The 17,247-nt window shown below is 34.6% G+C and overlaps 1 protein-coding gene across 4 annotated transcripts in view; it reads right to left on the minus strand.

The window, feature by feature from the left end:
* Positions 1–3,191: 3,191 nt before the first annotated feature.
* Positions 3,192–17,247, minus strand: part of TFEC (transcription factor EC) — a 132,664-nt gene continuing 118,608 nt past the window's right edge. For all 4 annotated transcript variants that reach the window (XM_024555438.4, XM_024555439.4, XM_045191550.3 and 1 more), the window contains 2 exons: positions 5,194–5,341; positions 3,192–4,327 (listed from right to left, as the gene is read on the minus strand). In XM_024555438.4, coding sequence (XP_024411206.3) covers positions 3,956–4,327; positions 5,194–5,341 — 520 coding nt within the window. In that variant the 3' untranslated portion in view covers positions 3,192–3,955. The remainder of the gene's footprint in view (positions 4,328–5,193; positions 5,342–17,247) is intronic.

A 17,247-nucleotide genomic window follows, 5' to 3' on the forward strand; every position in this document is an offset into this window, starting at 1 on the left:
AATCCATGTAAAGGTGGCCAATGTTTTATAATAAATAGAGAGACTAGATTTAATGAAGCATTACCTTAAAAAGATACCTAAAAATAATGGAAACAAAATTAATTAATCTTCTCACAAAATTTTTATTATCATTGCAATTATGCATTAATTATTTGAATGAACAGGCTTGGTTAATTGCTTGTCAATAGTCCAGTGATAGTTCATGCTTTTTCTTGACAAAATTATTTGATATACACTATAACTCTCTCCATGTTAATATAAGTCTAATTTTTGCAAAAATATTCTAGATAATTTTCCCAAGGATCACTCATGATACTTATTTACTCAAATAATTTTGCTTTTGGATTTATATTTTTTTACTCTGTTATTTATTTGTATCATTCAAAATTTTATTGTCAGATGCTTACAACATTTAGTAGCCATAGAGAAACTGACCCATAAATATTTAACAAATATATAGCAGGAGTCATACATATATAATGGGATGTTTGAATGGGGACTATTTTATAACTGAACAACTCCCTCAATAGATTGTCTAGTGTTTGGTACACTTTCACTTTCCTATGCAACCTCATCACTATTGGTGTTGGGATAATGATAGCTAACAAGGGCTCCCTCCTCCATCATTATATAGAGTATTAACTATGCACTTAGCTCTTGATGAATATAGCTACAATTGTATAGCTACAATGCTATATATGAAAGTACCAGACTTGATGCAGGGATTTTTCACCTGGGATCCAAGGAGACATTCAGGGGGTCCTTAAAACCTCTTGGTGCATGCAAATTCTTGATTGTATATACAATTCTGTATTTTTCTGGAGAGAGGTTCTATTTGTCACACAGTACCACTCTTCACCCTGCCTTTAAAAATCAATTATCCATTTTACAACACCCTAATAGTTATTATAATCTGAGAATAGCAAAAAAAATATTTGTTCTTTTTCCAGATCTCTTTTGTCCAGACTCTACCATCCTGTGTCAAGTTCTTACAATTAGCTATGATAATAAAAATTGGGTTTCAGGGCTGGGTAGTAGTATTTTGGATAGAAAATGATGATGGAGGAATGACATCATCAGTATAAGTCTTCTCAAACTATAAAGAAAAGAGAATAATTGATAATATGAGAGCATAAATGAGATTCTATCCAGAATGATATGTTTTCCACGGACTGAGAAACATATTGTTTCTCTATGATTTACAATGTTCAATTATCAACTCAGATAGTAAAGTGGAATTTTATCATAAAGTTAAAAGTATATAATCTTCCCCTAAAAATTCTTGAGGAAGTATATCTCACTGCTCTCTCTTACATGTCATAAATCTTCTATTTGGCTTTAATGACTGCTTCTATAAATTAAGAATTATTTTTCCATGTCAAATGATGAAAACTGATTATCCAAACTCTGAGGTAATGCTGTAAGCTAAGCTAGAGATAATTATTATACCACAAGAATATAATATTTTCCCTCTTTCATCAGCATTAATCTCAAATTTTGTGATGGTGTATTTTCCATGTAATACTTAAAACTCCCTGAAAATTTATCACCAAGTTAATATGCATGAAAGATTGCATTTCAATCACATTAGTAATATACAGAAATATTTTAATTTTTAGACTTCTTCCTAATTAAAAAATCTATTTCTACTATGTCATTTTTATCCTAGTTTTCAAGGGCTTTCACAACCTGTTGCCAATATTAATTTTCAGAACTCCCTAACAGGCATCTTTTAGGGTGGCCAGATGAATGTTCTATTTCTAATAATGTTACATTAAGATACTTATCTCACTTATTTTCATTTTTATCATTCAGTTGATATTATTGCTCTATCTTCCCTCCCAAATTAGTTAAATTCTGTTCTTCACATATATTTTTGTGATTCTCCAGACTTTATTCATTTTTATTTTCTCTGTCTGATCTGTACCCTATGCTGTTCCATGTAAGCTTTAATTCTATATATTGTTTATATTTTTTGTTCTTTTTCATGTGATCTTGATAACTCCCTGAAGAGAAAGACCATACCATCTTGCTTATCTGTTGTATATTTTCACAGGACACTGCAGTTTTGAGTATCCCTCAATAAATACACATTGATCAGATTACCATTACAGAGCAATATATCTGGTAAGTAAATTCACATTCCTAAAATAAGTTCAAGAGAGAAAATTTTGAGTAAAGCATTATAAAGATAAATATTCTTAATAAATACTAACAAACAACAGAAGTCAATAGGGTACTCTAAGTACTTATGAGAACAGAACTTTAATTCAGAGCTGGATGTAATTAAGAGCTTCTGTTTCACAAATTATTTTGTCACTTGGCAATACAATTCTCAACACTTTGTCAATCTGAAGTAATACCATATCAACAACTAATTATTTTACATTCAATATTGGACATAGTGATAAATTTTTAAAACCTGACAAGTTGTCATAGTAGCAGGATTTTTTAAAGAAATAGTTTATTTCCTGAAATTGATTACCCAAAATCTCTTTGTGATAAAAAAATGAATTTAGAATGTGATTTCTGATGAAAAATAGAAAATCAGAAGAGTGAAAGGAAAAAAAAAACATATTACCTGCATTGTATGCATGTGTGTGGGGGTATATCTGTGTGAAGGGGTAAAATTCTAATCCATTTTCTTGAGAAAGGTTATTCTGAATGAGGCATATTTCCATAAACATGCAAAGATACTTTTAGAAAGAAAACTAAAAATGGAACTGCCCTTTGACCCAGCAATTCTGCTGCTGGGATTATACCCTAAGAACCCTGAAACACTAATCCAAAAGAACCTGTGCACCCCAATGTTCATAGCAGCACAATTTACAATAGCCAAGTACTGGAAGCAGCCTAAGTATCCATCAGCAAACGAGTGGATCCAAAAACTATGGTATATTTACACAATGGAATTCTACACAGCAGAGAGAAAGAAGGAGCTTATACCCTTTGCAACAGCATGGATGGAACTGGAGAGCATTATGCTAAGTGAAATAAGCCAGGCGGTGAGGGACAAATACCATATGATCTCACCTTTAACTGGAACATAATCAATAGAAGAAAAAAGGAAACAAAATATAACCAGAGACATTGAAGTTAAGAACAATCTAACAATGGTCACGGGGGAGTGGGGACAGGACAGTGAGGCGAGGGGATTACAGGCACTACTATAAAGGACACATGGACCAAATCAAGGGGGAGAATGGAGGTGGGGGAGGGAGGGGGGTTCAGCTGGGGTGGAGTGGAGGGATGGGGAGAAAAGGCACACAACTGTAATTGAATAACAATAAAAAATTAAAATTAAAAAAGAATGCATGTAATTAAACAGACTAGCAAAATTAGGATATAATTTTAGAAACCAGTTTTTATGAATTTTCTGTATTTTGAAATATTTTAATGTTTATTGTGGATTCACTTTTCAATTATGAACAAATGACAGATTGTCTTTATAATTATTTTCCCTAGAAGGTTGAACTTTAAACAACATGGTCACCAGGCTATAGAGAAAGGAAATGAACTTCCAAATCTATTGATCAAGATTATTGCAAACCATTTTAAGAGTTGAATAGGAAGGAGTTGGAAGTGAGTAACTAAGAAAATGTTTGTGTATTTCAGAGGTTTACCCTTGTAGTCTGTTTTACAATACAACATTCAGTAAAGAGCTATTTCTTATGTTGCACCTGTTTCTAGAAAACAAAATTGAAATAGATTTAGATTCCATAGTCAAAGAGGAAAAATATGTTTTAGACTTCAGTAATTCCTCTATACCATATTTCTTCTTCCTGCGAATTTATTCTACTGTTGTTTTTAATCCACCAGTTTTTCATGAACAATATATTCTTTTAAAAAAAATGAAGCCAAAGGAATACATGAAACACAGACTATAATTGCATAGCACCAGCATAGAATTGTTTCCTAATTGATGAGTGGACTGTGTTTTCGTTTTTGTTTTTTTTTATAACTCATCACCATCATCTGAGCTAAAACTGCTTCTCCTACTGCTCTCTTTGGAAACTGCAGAGGAAGTGGCAGATAGCAGAGGATCTGTTCCTAAATGAGATATTGTGTCATCCAGTAGCATATCATCCAATCTTTGTTCCTCTTTCAAAGCAGCACTGAATGATAAATCTGTGAAGTGTGACAAAGGATCAGAGAAAGCCATAGCTTGATCACAGAGTTCGGGGCTTGTTCCCTGAGACAGAGTCAGTTGTTGGCAATAGTCTACTGAATTCTGCTCAAGATGGGTCTGTTCTTTGGTGATGTGAGCACCTAAATCAACTCGGTCCAGGGTTGGCAGACCATGAGCACGAGCCTGTATTTCTAGTTCCTGCAATTTCAAACAAGATTAATTAAATAATGATTTTAAAAGGGGACAACACTAGAGTATAAATCAGAAATGAAACCAAAATATTTACAAGTATTCAAAATGAAAAGTAATACAAATTATAAATATTCTTACAAATAATAGAATCTGAGATGTTTCTATTGCCTAAAAAATAATACTTAAAAATATTTTTAAAAATTGTAAGTCTATATCTTTGTCCTTTAAAGGAATACACTATGGTCCCATAGTGACTCAGACTCTAATACAGTCATTTGGAGAGAGTGAAAAATCTTCCATTTATTCTTCCAGATTAATTTCTCACTATATCACCATTTTATGGAAACAAAGTAAGTGCTTTACCTGGCCATAAGCATACTCACATAAAAAATGTGATAGTTATGAAAACCTGTATTTTAATATTTTTGTCACATGAACAGATGAGGAGTGACTTAATATAAACTTGCACAATATGCCTTGAGGCAATGAAATCCATAGCAATGTTACTAAAGAAATAAAAGGGGTAAAGGAGAATTTAGTGTCTAATATTATCTAAAGAAACAAATGTTCTACTTAATTATTATTTTTGTCTGAAATAATATTGTGTGTGTTTATAAAATTGATTCAATGCTCTGCATTTTGCTATTAGTTGTTGTCACTCATTATGAATTTTTTAAGTCATCTTGATCCTGTATTTCCAATCAAAACTTAATTGAAGCAACTCAATTCATAAATTCCTAAAAGGCAACAAAATTATCCTTCAGAAGGAAAAATAATTGTTAATAAGAAAATAAAAGAGACCAATGCATAAAACTGATGACAGGTAAGTCATACATAAGCTATGTGGTTCATAGCAACATTCTTATAAAAACCTGAATCCGGAGGAGAAGCCGCCTGTTAGCCTGCTCTAATTTCTTCTGTCTGTGTTCTAATTCTCGAGCTCTCTGTTGTTCTTTTTGTAGCCACTTGATGTACTCCACTGATGCTTTTAGAATGGTTCCTTTGTTCCAGCGCATATCACTGTAGAAGGGAGAGATAACCTTTTCACAATTGTGCATGTCAGCAGAATTCATAAGAACTTACAAAATCTTTTACATTAATATGAAATAATGATTTACATGACTATTATTCACTCTTAGATATTATTGCTTCTGAATAGAAATTTTAATAGAATAGTTAAGGAGCCCTTATATAGTAAAATTAATCCCAGAATGAAAATAAGTGTCAAAAGAAAGTAATAAAGTGACTTTTTGTGGGAAGAGCTAAATGCAATATCATGATTCTACCATTACAGTTTTTATATTTTTAGTGAAAATTGCTTTTATTATTAACTCCAAGATTAAAATCTATGTGCTGTATTTCTGCATTAATGAACTAAGAAATGTACATTACTGAAGACTTAAGCCTAAATTTTTAAAGATCATTTCAAATGTACCAATCTTTTAACCTACTTTCTAATAAGGTTGCTTTTATGCTTCTAAAAAAAAAATAAGGTCCCTCTTGAATGTTGATCCTGAGTCATTGTGAAACAAAAACGAATTTGACAATATCATTTTATGTAACATAGCAAAACTTTCTAGAATTATTAAGCAAATATTTCTGCACAGAAAGTATCAATACTTTTTTAAAAAGCTATATACCTATTTTTAAATAAATTGAATATAAGTAAATACAATTAAACATCAGATAACCTTTCAGGTTATAGTATAGAAAAAATTATTAAAACGTATTTTTGAGATAGGAAAATGATAATCTGTAATTACAGAAAAGGCCACTGATTTTAAATCTGAAAGCACATCAGTAAATTTAATACTACAAGAGAGTTAATAATATTTTAGGAGAATGAAGCCAAACTGTTTGCTAAAATTAGCCCAAGCTATTGGGAAACCTAGATGAATTTTCAATTTATAGTTATGAGGTGTTTCAAATATAGCAGAAAGTAAGAATGTACAAAAATTTTAAAAAGATTACACTGCATCTATTTTTTAGTTTACATGATCTTAGTAAAATATCTTGAACTTACTATATACAGGGTCCAGCAGAAGTAATGCCTGCTTGAGTGTGGTTGGTAGGGTAATAATATGGATATAATAATTTATAGTTTTAATTTGAATATTCCACCTAAAATGTCATATGGGTTGCTTGAATGTGATATTGTTATGTTACAGAATTACATGCTTATGATTTTGTAGTAAAAGATTTTGTGATAAAAAGGGACATTATTTGTGTCAGACCCTCTATATATTTAAGTGATCAGAAGTGGAAACATATATTTTAAGAAACAAATCTGCTTTGCATATGCCTCATTGGAAGTTCATGTTAGATGACAATTTCCTTAACTTTAACAAATTAAGTGTAGCTGCATTTTTCTACCAGCAGTTGAAAATGTTTATTAGGGACTGGATAAGCCTTCTTATACTGAAATATACCAAACTGTTCACAACTCTAAAAAGGCTTTGTCAATTGTCTAAGGCTAACATAGCTTTTGGTCCTATTTATCTCACAGTGACTTATCTGATGGTGAGAAGGCTAGGAAAAAAGAGGGTACTTTTGTCATTAAATCAAGAGGTATTTGTATCTGAAAAGTGTAGTGAACTTCTGAATTAAAACTCTAACCTACAGACAGCCTTTGGGTCCTAATTTTGTTTAATTTCTTCTCATAAGAAGAAAAAGTTGGACAAAAAGACAAAAATTAAAAATATAACCCTGGATAACTTTGAAGTTTAAAGCACTGTTTACTTATATCTAAAAATAAATACTCAAAATGGTGGTAGAGACCACACAATGAGTCTTCCTTCAATTCCTACCTGACATAATTTTAAAATATTTTAAATGATCACTCTATTTTAAAGCCACTTTAATATATAGAGTTCCACATGCTCAAACTCTCAATAACTGGTTTGCTTAAAATTAGGACTATATGCCCGAAAACATCAATAAGAAATTCAACAGAAGCTTAGTCAAGTCAAATAAGGTAATACAGAGCATCCAAGGACCTGTTCTAGCTCAGGACTGGGCATGCCAAGAGAAGCCATGCACAGAGCTCTCCAAGGAGAGAAAGAAACTCAATAGCTTCTCAAGTCCCCTTTGCCCTGCAAACAATCTGATAGGAGTTCTTCTGTGGCAGGTGAAGGGGTAAACAGGGCAGCAGGAAGGTGGTGAACTCATGAATGGAAACTGTACTGTGCTGTGGGGAACTAAGGATACTAACTTCCAGTGGAGCTGAATCACAAAAATTGACAAATCTATGGGTGTGATATAATAAAGGAAGAGTTCTTTTACTTGAAGTCTTGTCCATGAAAGTGGAAAGAATGATTTATTGTGGTTTTCCTAGTTTTAAAATATGGCTTGCATATTTTTAAATTTTTCAATATAATGAAGCAAAAATAAAGGTCACTTAAAATCTAAAAAAATAATAATAAAATATATAAAGCTCCTTCTGAATATATTTTAAATTGTCCAAAATTATTAAGGAGATGCAAGCCTTTCTCCCAAGACAATTTCAGAGCAGCAGGGCATTCAAAGCATCGTATGCGACAGTAACACCAATACATATACAGGCATGCTTAAGGAATTAATGTCTACACTAACTTTCCATTTTTTACAAAATATTTTTCTTTGAAGAACTTAAAATTTTTAGGAGATTTAATGCATTTAGATTTAAAGCAAGTAATAAAAATGCATACACTGTAGTAGAATTGTGGCCACACAAAACTATTTAAAATGCAGTCTGTTGTCATTTTAGGAGTTCACATCCACTAAAAAGCATCAAAACATAACAAAAAAGAACACACCATGGCAGGTTTAATTTCTCTTGCTTAAATTAATATTTAAAAGTCTTATTAGGTCTCATGTACTACCTCAACCATCATCCATATATAAAAGCAGGTTAAAATTATCACTATAGAAAAAAAATAGTAACAAAAACCTGTAATCTGTTTTATAATTTAAAAAGTTGAAAGACAAGAGCAATTTTATAGCATCAGTAGAATAATTTATGCTGATAGTATTTTATATTTCTAATATAATTTTTTGAAAATATGATTAATAAAAACCACATGTAAATTAGACCACAGCCACTTATCTATAGAAGCTCTTCATTTTTTGTGTTTGTTAGTTTTGTTTGGTTTTATTATTTACCAAAGGTCAGGAGATTGTCATCCCCTCATAGTTTTTTTATTAATTTAATTTTCTCAACCTATATATTTTAACTACACATATTCACTATATTATTTCCTCTTTTGACCTTACTATTTTGACCTAGCAAAGAAATATAAATTTCTGAAGTTTTTTGACGCATAAAAATGTCCACTTCATAGAACTGAATATGTCCTCAGGTATTAGCCTTCATTTCCTAAGCCAACCAATAAGTTTATTCTAATCATGAGCTGGAAAGGTCCTCCGAGTTCAACTCCTTCACAGTTCCTGCTATTTGCCCAAGAGCACGTGATGTTTAGAAGATGAGCCCCAGATCTCTTCACTCAATTCAGTAATCTTTCGGCAAATCTCTGGCCTTTCCACTTTTTCAAAAGTATCTGCCATAAGAAATATGTTTTCCATTGTGACACAGTGCATCAAATTGTAACAAATATTTCACAAGTTATTACTAACTTCTTTAGATGCAATATGTAATATTTTTGATGTTTGCAATGCTATTTTTCCTTCTTTGTTTAAAAATGCACAATCTGTCCCTTTTGATTGATTTCATGATCTATTAATAAGTTAGGGCAAACAATTTGAAAAAGTCCATTCTCTATTATTTTATGATCTAATATATATCCTTTCTTAAAAAAAGAGAAACTGATCTTATGCATTTTAATGGTTACAGTCACCTATTGAACAAATTAGTCTGATTTTTTTACTCACTTTTTAACTTCATCACTGCCATAACATGGTATTAATTTTTCAATATGAAACTTAGATTTCTGGTCAAGATGGTAGCATTGGTAAATGTGGTACTCACACCTTCCCACAACCACAACAAAATTACAACTAAACTACAGAACAACTATCATCACAAACCACCTGAAATCTATCTAAACGGAAGTCCTACACCTGAAGAATTGAAGAAGAAGCCACATTGAGATGACAGGAGGATCAGAGATGAAAAACGGGTGGACCCACACTCATGTGTAGCAGATAAAAATCAGGAGAGAGAGATCTCAGCTGCAGAGGTGCCCCTGAGGAATGAGGGGTCCTAGCCCCATACCACTTAGCTAATAGCCCTGGCTGGTGTAACTCAGTGGATACCAGGCTCCCAAGTCCCAGGTTTTAGTACTGGGGGAAAAAGTCCCCATAACTTCCTGGTGTAAAAAACAGCAGAAACTGTGGCTGAGTGAGATGGTGTGCCCTTGGAGTCCTAGGCAGTTCTTCCTAAAGGGCCCCAAACACTTATTTGGACTCACTCCCTATGAGCTCTAGTGCTGGGGCAGTGGTCTGAAAGGCACCGAGAACATACGAGGCAAAACTGAATTATCTGGCATCAAGGCCAGAGGTCCCCCCTGCCATGCAAAAGTGCTGGCAGAGGCCACTGTTCCTTTGATAAGACATACCCCTATAGAGCCAGCAGGTTGGTGCCATACAGGAGTTTCCATCAACTTGGTTCACACTATTCACCCAACGCTGGTGATTCCCTAAGACCACACACCACCAAAATTTCAGGCCCACCCAAGCTTTTTGCAGTGGCTTTTTCATATGAGTGGCCCATCTTGCCTCACACTTAAGGTTTTCCTAAAATCTCTCAAACAAGCAGCATCTGGCCTCATTGTTCCATACCTCTTGATAACTGGCTTGGCCTGTCCTTGGAAACTCCAAGCCCAGCACAGGTAGCAGTCATTTTATGATCACTTTGTAGTTCAAGCTGGGTGGACACTGGGCATGATACAGGTAGCTGATGACCTGGGTCTGCACTTCCAGCAAGGCCCCAGAGCCAGTGCACCCAGTGGACAACTTCAGACCATGTTGAAGCACCACACAACACTTTCCACAAACAACATGCTTAGGGACAGACTTGGCGAAGTAAGTCCTGCTCCATGGGGTGGGCACCTATGTAGCTGATCTTCCACTGTAGTTGGTGGTCACAGCCATTCCATGCAGTCAGCCTATTATCCTGGGCATAAATCCCTCTTATTGATGTGCCAACAGCAAGAAAGTTTAGATTACAACAGGAAAGTATACACAGCCCACATGAGAAGGTTGTGCTACTATACCTACAGGACACCTACTACCTTAGGATACTCTATCAAGCCTGGGAGATGTAGTAGCTCTACCTAATGCATAGAAATAGCCCTGGCTGGTGTAGCTCAGTGGATTGAGTACAGGCCTGTGAACCAAAGTGTTGCTGGTTTGATTCCCAGTCAGGGCACATGCCTGGGTTGCAGGCCAAGTCCCAAGTGGGGGTTGCATAAGAGGCAACAACACATTGATGTTTCTCTCCCTCTCTTTTTCCTTCCCTTCCTCTCTCTCTAAAAATAAATAAATACAATTTTTTATAAAGAAATAAACACAAGGAGGCTCTTAAAATAAGGAGACAAAGAAACATGTCCCAAATGAAAGAACATAAAACTCCAGAAAAAGAACTAAACAAAATGGAGACAAGCAATCTATAGATACAGCATTCAAAACATTAATTATAAGGATGCTCAATGAACTGAGAGGAAGAATAGCTGAACTCAAAGAAAACTTCAACAACATAAAAAAGGACATAAAAACTATTAAAAAAGAATCAATCAGAAATAGAGGATAGACTAAATGAAATGAAAAATAATTTACAGAGTATAAACAGTAGGGTAAATGAAGCTGAGAATCAAATCAGTGATTAGGAATACACGAAAATAAAACCACCCACTCAGAATAGCAAAAAGAAAAAAGAATCCAAGAAAATGAGGGTAGTGTAAAGAGCCTCTGGGACAAGTTCATTCACATCAAGGGGGTGCCCTGAGGAGAAGAGAAGGAGCATGAAATTGGGCAATCTATTTGAAAAAATAATGATGGAAAACTTCCCTCACTTGGTGAAGGAAATAGACATACAAGTCCAGGAAGCAAAGAGAGTCACAAGGAAGACAAACCCAAAGATACCCACACCAAGACACATCATAATTAAACTGCCAGAGATTAAAGACAAAGAGAAAATATTAAAAGCAGCAAGAGAAATGCAGTTAGTTACCAACAAGAAAGCCCCATGAGACTGTCAGCTTTGCAGGCCAGAGGGATTGGGGAGAAATATTCAAAGTGGTGAGAAGCAAGGACCTACAACCAAGATTACTCCACTTAACAAAGTTATCATTTAGAATCAAAGGACAGGTAAAGAGCTTGCCAGACAAGGAAAATCTAAAGGGGTTCATCACCACCAAACTAGTATTACATGAAATGAATCTAAAATATAATAATAAAAATAAGCAAAGAAGCAGAACAGAAATAGATGCATAAGTACAGGTAATATTTAATGGTTACTAGATGGAATGGTGCTTGGAGAGATGGGTGAAAAAGTTGAAGGGATTAAGAAGTATTAATGAGTTGTTGCAGAATAGTCTTAGAAATGTAAAATAAAGCATATGGATTATAGTTGATAATATTCTAATAACTGTGCATGGTGTCAGTTGGGTACTAGGCACATTGAGATGATCACTTAGTAAAATATATAATGTCTAATCACTGGGGTGCATACCTGAAACTAATATAATATTGTAAGTCAACTGTATTTTAAAAATATTTTAAATTAAAAAATACTAATAAAATATAAGTATGAAAAAAACAACACAGTCAAAGTTGCCTACTCTATTTTATCCAGACATTCTATCCCCATTAATTCATTTTCTGCAACTTTTTTTTAAAGATTTTATTTATTTATTTGTTTTTAGACAGAGGGGAAGGGAGGGAGAAAGTGAGGGAGAGAAACATCAATGTGCATGCCTCTCGTGCAACCCCTACTGGGGACCTGGACCACAACCCAGGCATGTGCCCTGACTGGGAATAGAACCAGCAACCCTTTGGCTTGCAAGCCAGCACTCCATCCACAGAGCTGCACCCGCCAGAGCCATTTTCTTCAACTTTTATATTATCCATAGTAGCATCTGAAAATTCAATAAATGAAATTAAAATAATTTCATAGAGTAAATGGCTACTACTTAAGCCCATATACCCAGACTCTACTTCTCAAGTTAAGTCAATTTGAAGAGGCTACATTCTGGATTCGACCATGAGACTCACATTGGTGACCCCCCATAAAGGGACACAGAGTGACAGATCAGGCCATAACAATCCAAGGGATAAGATGTACTGAAACAGAATTGGTATTGGATGTCTGAAATGTCACAGCTGGCAGGGAGTATCTCTTCTGTCTATGCTATGTGGACAGATTCACATATACACATATTCAACATCTGACTAATGTTTTTAATTAGACCAAAAATAAATAAATTTGCCTACATATGAAATAATACAGTTAAAATAAATACTAATCACTTTTTCTAAGATCAATAAAGAGAAACACACTTAAGAATGATTATAGTGAGTTTTCTTAATGGTGATCCCTTTCAGGGTAAACTGATTTTCCATATTCTAGATTAGAAGATTTTTATGGTGTCATGACTTATATTTAATAAGTCTTTTATCCATCTTGAGTTTATTTTTGTGTATGGTGTAAGCTGGTGATCAAGTTTCATTTTTTTGCATGTAGCTGTCCAGATCTCCCAACACCATTTGTTGAAGAGTCTATTTTTACTCCATTTTATGCTCCTGCCCCATTTGTCAAGTATTAATTGACCTAGTAGATACATGGGTTTATTTCTAGGCTCTCTATCCAGTTCCATTAGACTATGTGTCTGTTCTTATGCCAGTACCAGAGTATTTTGATTACAGCGGCCTTGTAAATACAGTTCGATGTCAGGTATTGTGATCCCTCCTATTTTGTTCTTCTTTCTCAGAATTGCTGAGGCTATTTGGGGTCGTTCATACTTCCATGTAAACTTTTGAAATGTTTGTTCTTTATCTGTGAAATATGTCATTAGTATTTTAATAGGGATTGCATTGAATCTATAAATTGCTTCAGGTATGGTTATTTTGATGATGTTCATTCTTCCAATCCATAAACACAGTATATGCTTCCATTAATTTGTGCCTTCCTTAATTTCTTTCTTCAGTGTTCTGTAGTTTTCTGAGTACAGGTTTTTCACCTTCTTGGTTAGGTTTATCCCTAGGTACTTTATTTTTCTTGTTGCTATAGTAAATGAGATTTTCTCCTTATTTCTGTTTCTGATATTTCATTGTTGGTATACAAAAATGGCTTCAATTACTGAATATTGACTTTGTATCCAGCTATTTTTCCAAATTCACTTATTAATTCCGGGATTTTTTAGTGGAGTCTAAAGGGTTTTCTATGTATGCTATCATGTCATTGCAAACAATGACAGTTTTACTTCCTCCTTTCCAAATTCGATGCCTTTTATTTCTTTCTCTTGTCAGATCCCAGTGGCTAGAACTTCTAATACTATGTTGAATAAAAGTGGTGAAAGTGGACACCTTTGTCTTGTCCCTGATCTTAGTGGGACAGCTTTTAGATTGGCCCATTGATCATGATCTTGGCAGTAGATTTCTTATATATGTCCTTTATTATGTTGAGGTATGTATGCTCCCTTTACTCCCACTTTACTAAGTGTTTTTATCATGAATGTGTGGTGTAATTTATTGAAAGTTTTTTCTGCATCTATTGATACGATCATGTGATTTTTGTCTTTCCTTTTGTTTATGTATTATTATGTGTATTGGTTTGTGAATATTGTGCCATCCTTGCATCCCTGTGACAAATCCCACTTGATCATGGTATATGATCTTTTTAATGTATTGCTGGATACAGTTTGTCAATATTTTGTTCAGGAATTTAGCATCAACATTTGTCAGTGATATTGACTTATAGTTTTCTTTCTTTGTTGTGTTTTTATATGGTTTTGGTATTAGGATGATGTTGGTCTTATAAAAGGAGTTTGAGAATCTTACCTCTTCTTGGATTCTTTATAATAGTTTAAGAAGGACAGGGGTTAGCTCTTCCTTAAACATTTTGTTAAATTCTCCTGTGAAACCATCCTGTCCAGGGATTTTGTGTTCCAGGAGTTTTTTTGATTATTTACTCAATTTCACTGGCTGTTACTCATCTATTCTGGCTTTCTGCTTCTCCTTGATTCAGATTAAGAAAATTATATGTTTCTAGACATTTGTCCATTTCACCCAGGTTTTCAAAATTTTGTAGTAATTTCCTACAATCCTTTGTATTTCTGTGGTATCAGTTATAATTTCTCCTCTTTCATTTTTTATTTTACTTAGTTGGGTCAGGCGTCTCACTTTTTTTCTTGATGAGACTGGCTAAAGGCTTGTCAATTTTGTTTATCTTTTCAAAGAAGAAAATATTTGTTTTTCTTTTCCTAGATTTATTGTCCTTTGAATTGTTCTTTTAGTCTTCATGTCATTTAATTTTGCTCTGATCTTTATTGTTTTCTACCTTCTACTCACTCTGGGCTTTGTTGTTGTTCCTCTAGTTTTTTTGGATACCGTGTTGGGATGTTTATTTTAAATATGTCTATCTTTTTTAGGTAGGCCTGTGTCACTATGAACTTCCTTCTCAGGACTGTCTTAGCTGTGTCCCATAGGTTTTAGACTGTTGTGTGTTAGTTTTCATTTATTTTCAGAAACTTTTTGATTTCTTCTTTGACTCATTATTCACCCATTCATTATTTAATAGCATGCTATTCAGTCTCCATGAATTTGAGTGTTCTTGACATTTTTCCTTGAGGTTGGTTTGTAGCTTCAAGTGCTTGTTATCTAAGAAAATGCTTAATATGATTTCAATTTTCTTGAATTTGTTGAGGCTTGTTTTGTGTCCTATCATGTGGTCTATCTTTGAACATGTTCCATATGCATTTAAAAAGAATGTGTATTTTGCTTCCTGGGATGAAATATTCTATACATATCAGTTAAGGCCTTTTGATGTAGTACAGCATTTATGTGTTTATGTTGGCTCTCTGGATGTAATTGGGTTTTGACTATTGTTGGGTCATTCTTTGGTGGGTCCTTCCCTCCTGCTGGTTGTCTCAGTGTCACTCCACCCACCATGTCTTGTATGCTGTTGTGCAGGTGCTGCCAAAACAAAACCACAATGTCCAGGAAATAAACCCTCACCCTCAAAAATAACTTGCACCTCCAATCCCACTATTAACAACAAATGAACCAGTATTAATAAGGGTGTAAGGAGTGTAAGGCTATCATAAGAAAGGAAAGTGAATTTGAGATGACCTATTGAAAGAAAAATGATTTTTTGAGAGTTTAGAGGGAAGAGCATCAACAAGAGTTGGAAATTGGAGCAATGTGAAGAGAGAAAGTAAAATTTACATCATAAATAAAAAAGGAGTGAAGAAGACAGAATGGAGTAAGAGAAAGGAAGCACATAGTATTAGGTTTAAACAGAAAAATTAAATTAAAAAAATAGGAGCCATATTGAAGAGAAAGATCCACCACAGCACTATCAACAAAAATAAACTGATCCAAGATGGCTGAAGAGTGAGTGGAAGTTACACTAACCTCCTCCCAGGACCAAAATACAATTACCACTAAATTGTGGAGAAACCACCCAGAACAAATGACTGAACAATAGTGAGAGAGAAGCCTTATAATGTCAGGCAGACAGAAGACTGTGCTTCAGCTCAATGTGACCAGTAGGGAGTGCAGTGGAGACACAAGAGGGTTGGCTGGGCACCCACAGGCAGAAGCTGAAGCACCAGAGGAACATTTAAGCAGCTGCTTGAATCCCCCAGAGAAGTGTAGGGTCTAAACCCTAAGCTGGGATCCCTAGCCTAGAGCAATAGAGCCTGGAAAGTACTCAGATAACATCCAGTTGTGAAAAGGGGCAGGGTAGCTCTCTGCCAAAGATTATGGCTGGAGAAACAAAGAGCTGTTTAAAGGGCCAGCACATAAATTTTCATTTGCAGTTACTTACCCTGGGCTTCAGCAAAAGGGGGTTGGCAGAGTGGACTAGAGACACCTGAAGAAAGACTGGGGACAGAGGCTTTGGGGAGAGAACTGAGAGAGTAGCTGCTGGGATCCTGGTGCTGAGTCATCCCCCAATACTGCAGCAGCCAGCCATCTTGCTCAGGCAGACCACCCTCTTCCAAGTGGAAGAAGCTTGAGGGGAAACAATAGCCCAACCCAGGAGGGATTCTGCTCTGCCCTGTGGTGCTTAAGCCTGAGTGCAGATTTACTAGATTAACAATTGAAGGAGTCAGCCGCAGACAATAGATCCCTGGAATTCTGTAACAGGCTGCCTAAGGTCAGATGGGGACACCATATGAAATCACCAGAGGCTGATACAGAGAGAAAAAACAGTGGTAAATACTAGATGCTACTGAGATGAAATCCACCATGGTCTTCTCCATGATTGGTGATATTTTCTTTCCTGCATAGCTTTTTAACATGAATTTCTTGGCCTTCAAGTTTGTGCATATTAAGTCACTAGATTTTATAGTATAGTTTATTCAAATTCACATACTTTGCTCCTTTCTTCTCTTACCCCATTTTACCTTCTACTTTCCTCTTATTATTTTCATTTTAAATTTTATTTTCTCTCATGCTACAACTTGTTTCCATTCCACACTCTTACTATTCCCGCCCTCCCATCCAGCTTCTCAAAGCCAATTTTCTTGTCAATGGTCATCTCACATTTCTTTTTCCTGCTCTTAAAATACCTGTGTTCTATCTTCACATTTAGCAATCTTTGCTTGTTGATTGTGGATAGGGTAGTTGTTGTATCATTTTTTTTTCATTTTTATCTTTAGATCTTCACTAATTTTGTATTTCAAATCTCAAATTTTACCATTCCCCTCTCCTACTCTTTTCATCTCAAATTTTAAATTTGCTGCGTCTTAGCTTGCTTTTTTTCCTTT

The sequence above is a fragment of the Desmodus rotundus genome, chromosome 6 (assembly GCF_022682495.2).
Source record: "Desmodus rotundus isolate HL8 chromosome 6, HLdesRot8A.1, whole genome shotgun sequence".
NCBI classification, from domain to species: Eukaryota; Metazoa; Chordata; class Mammalia; order Chiroptera; family Phyllostomidae; genus Desmodus; species Desmodus rotundus.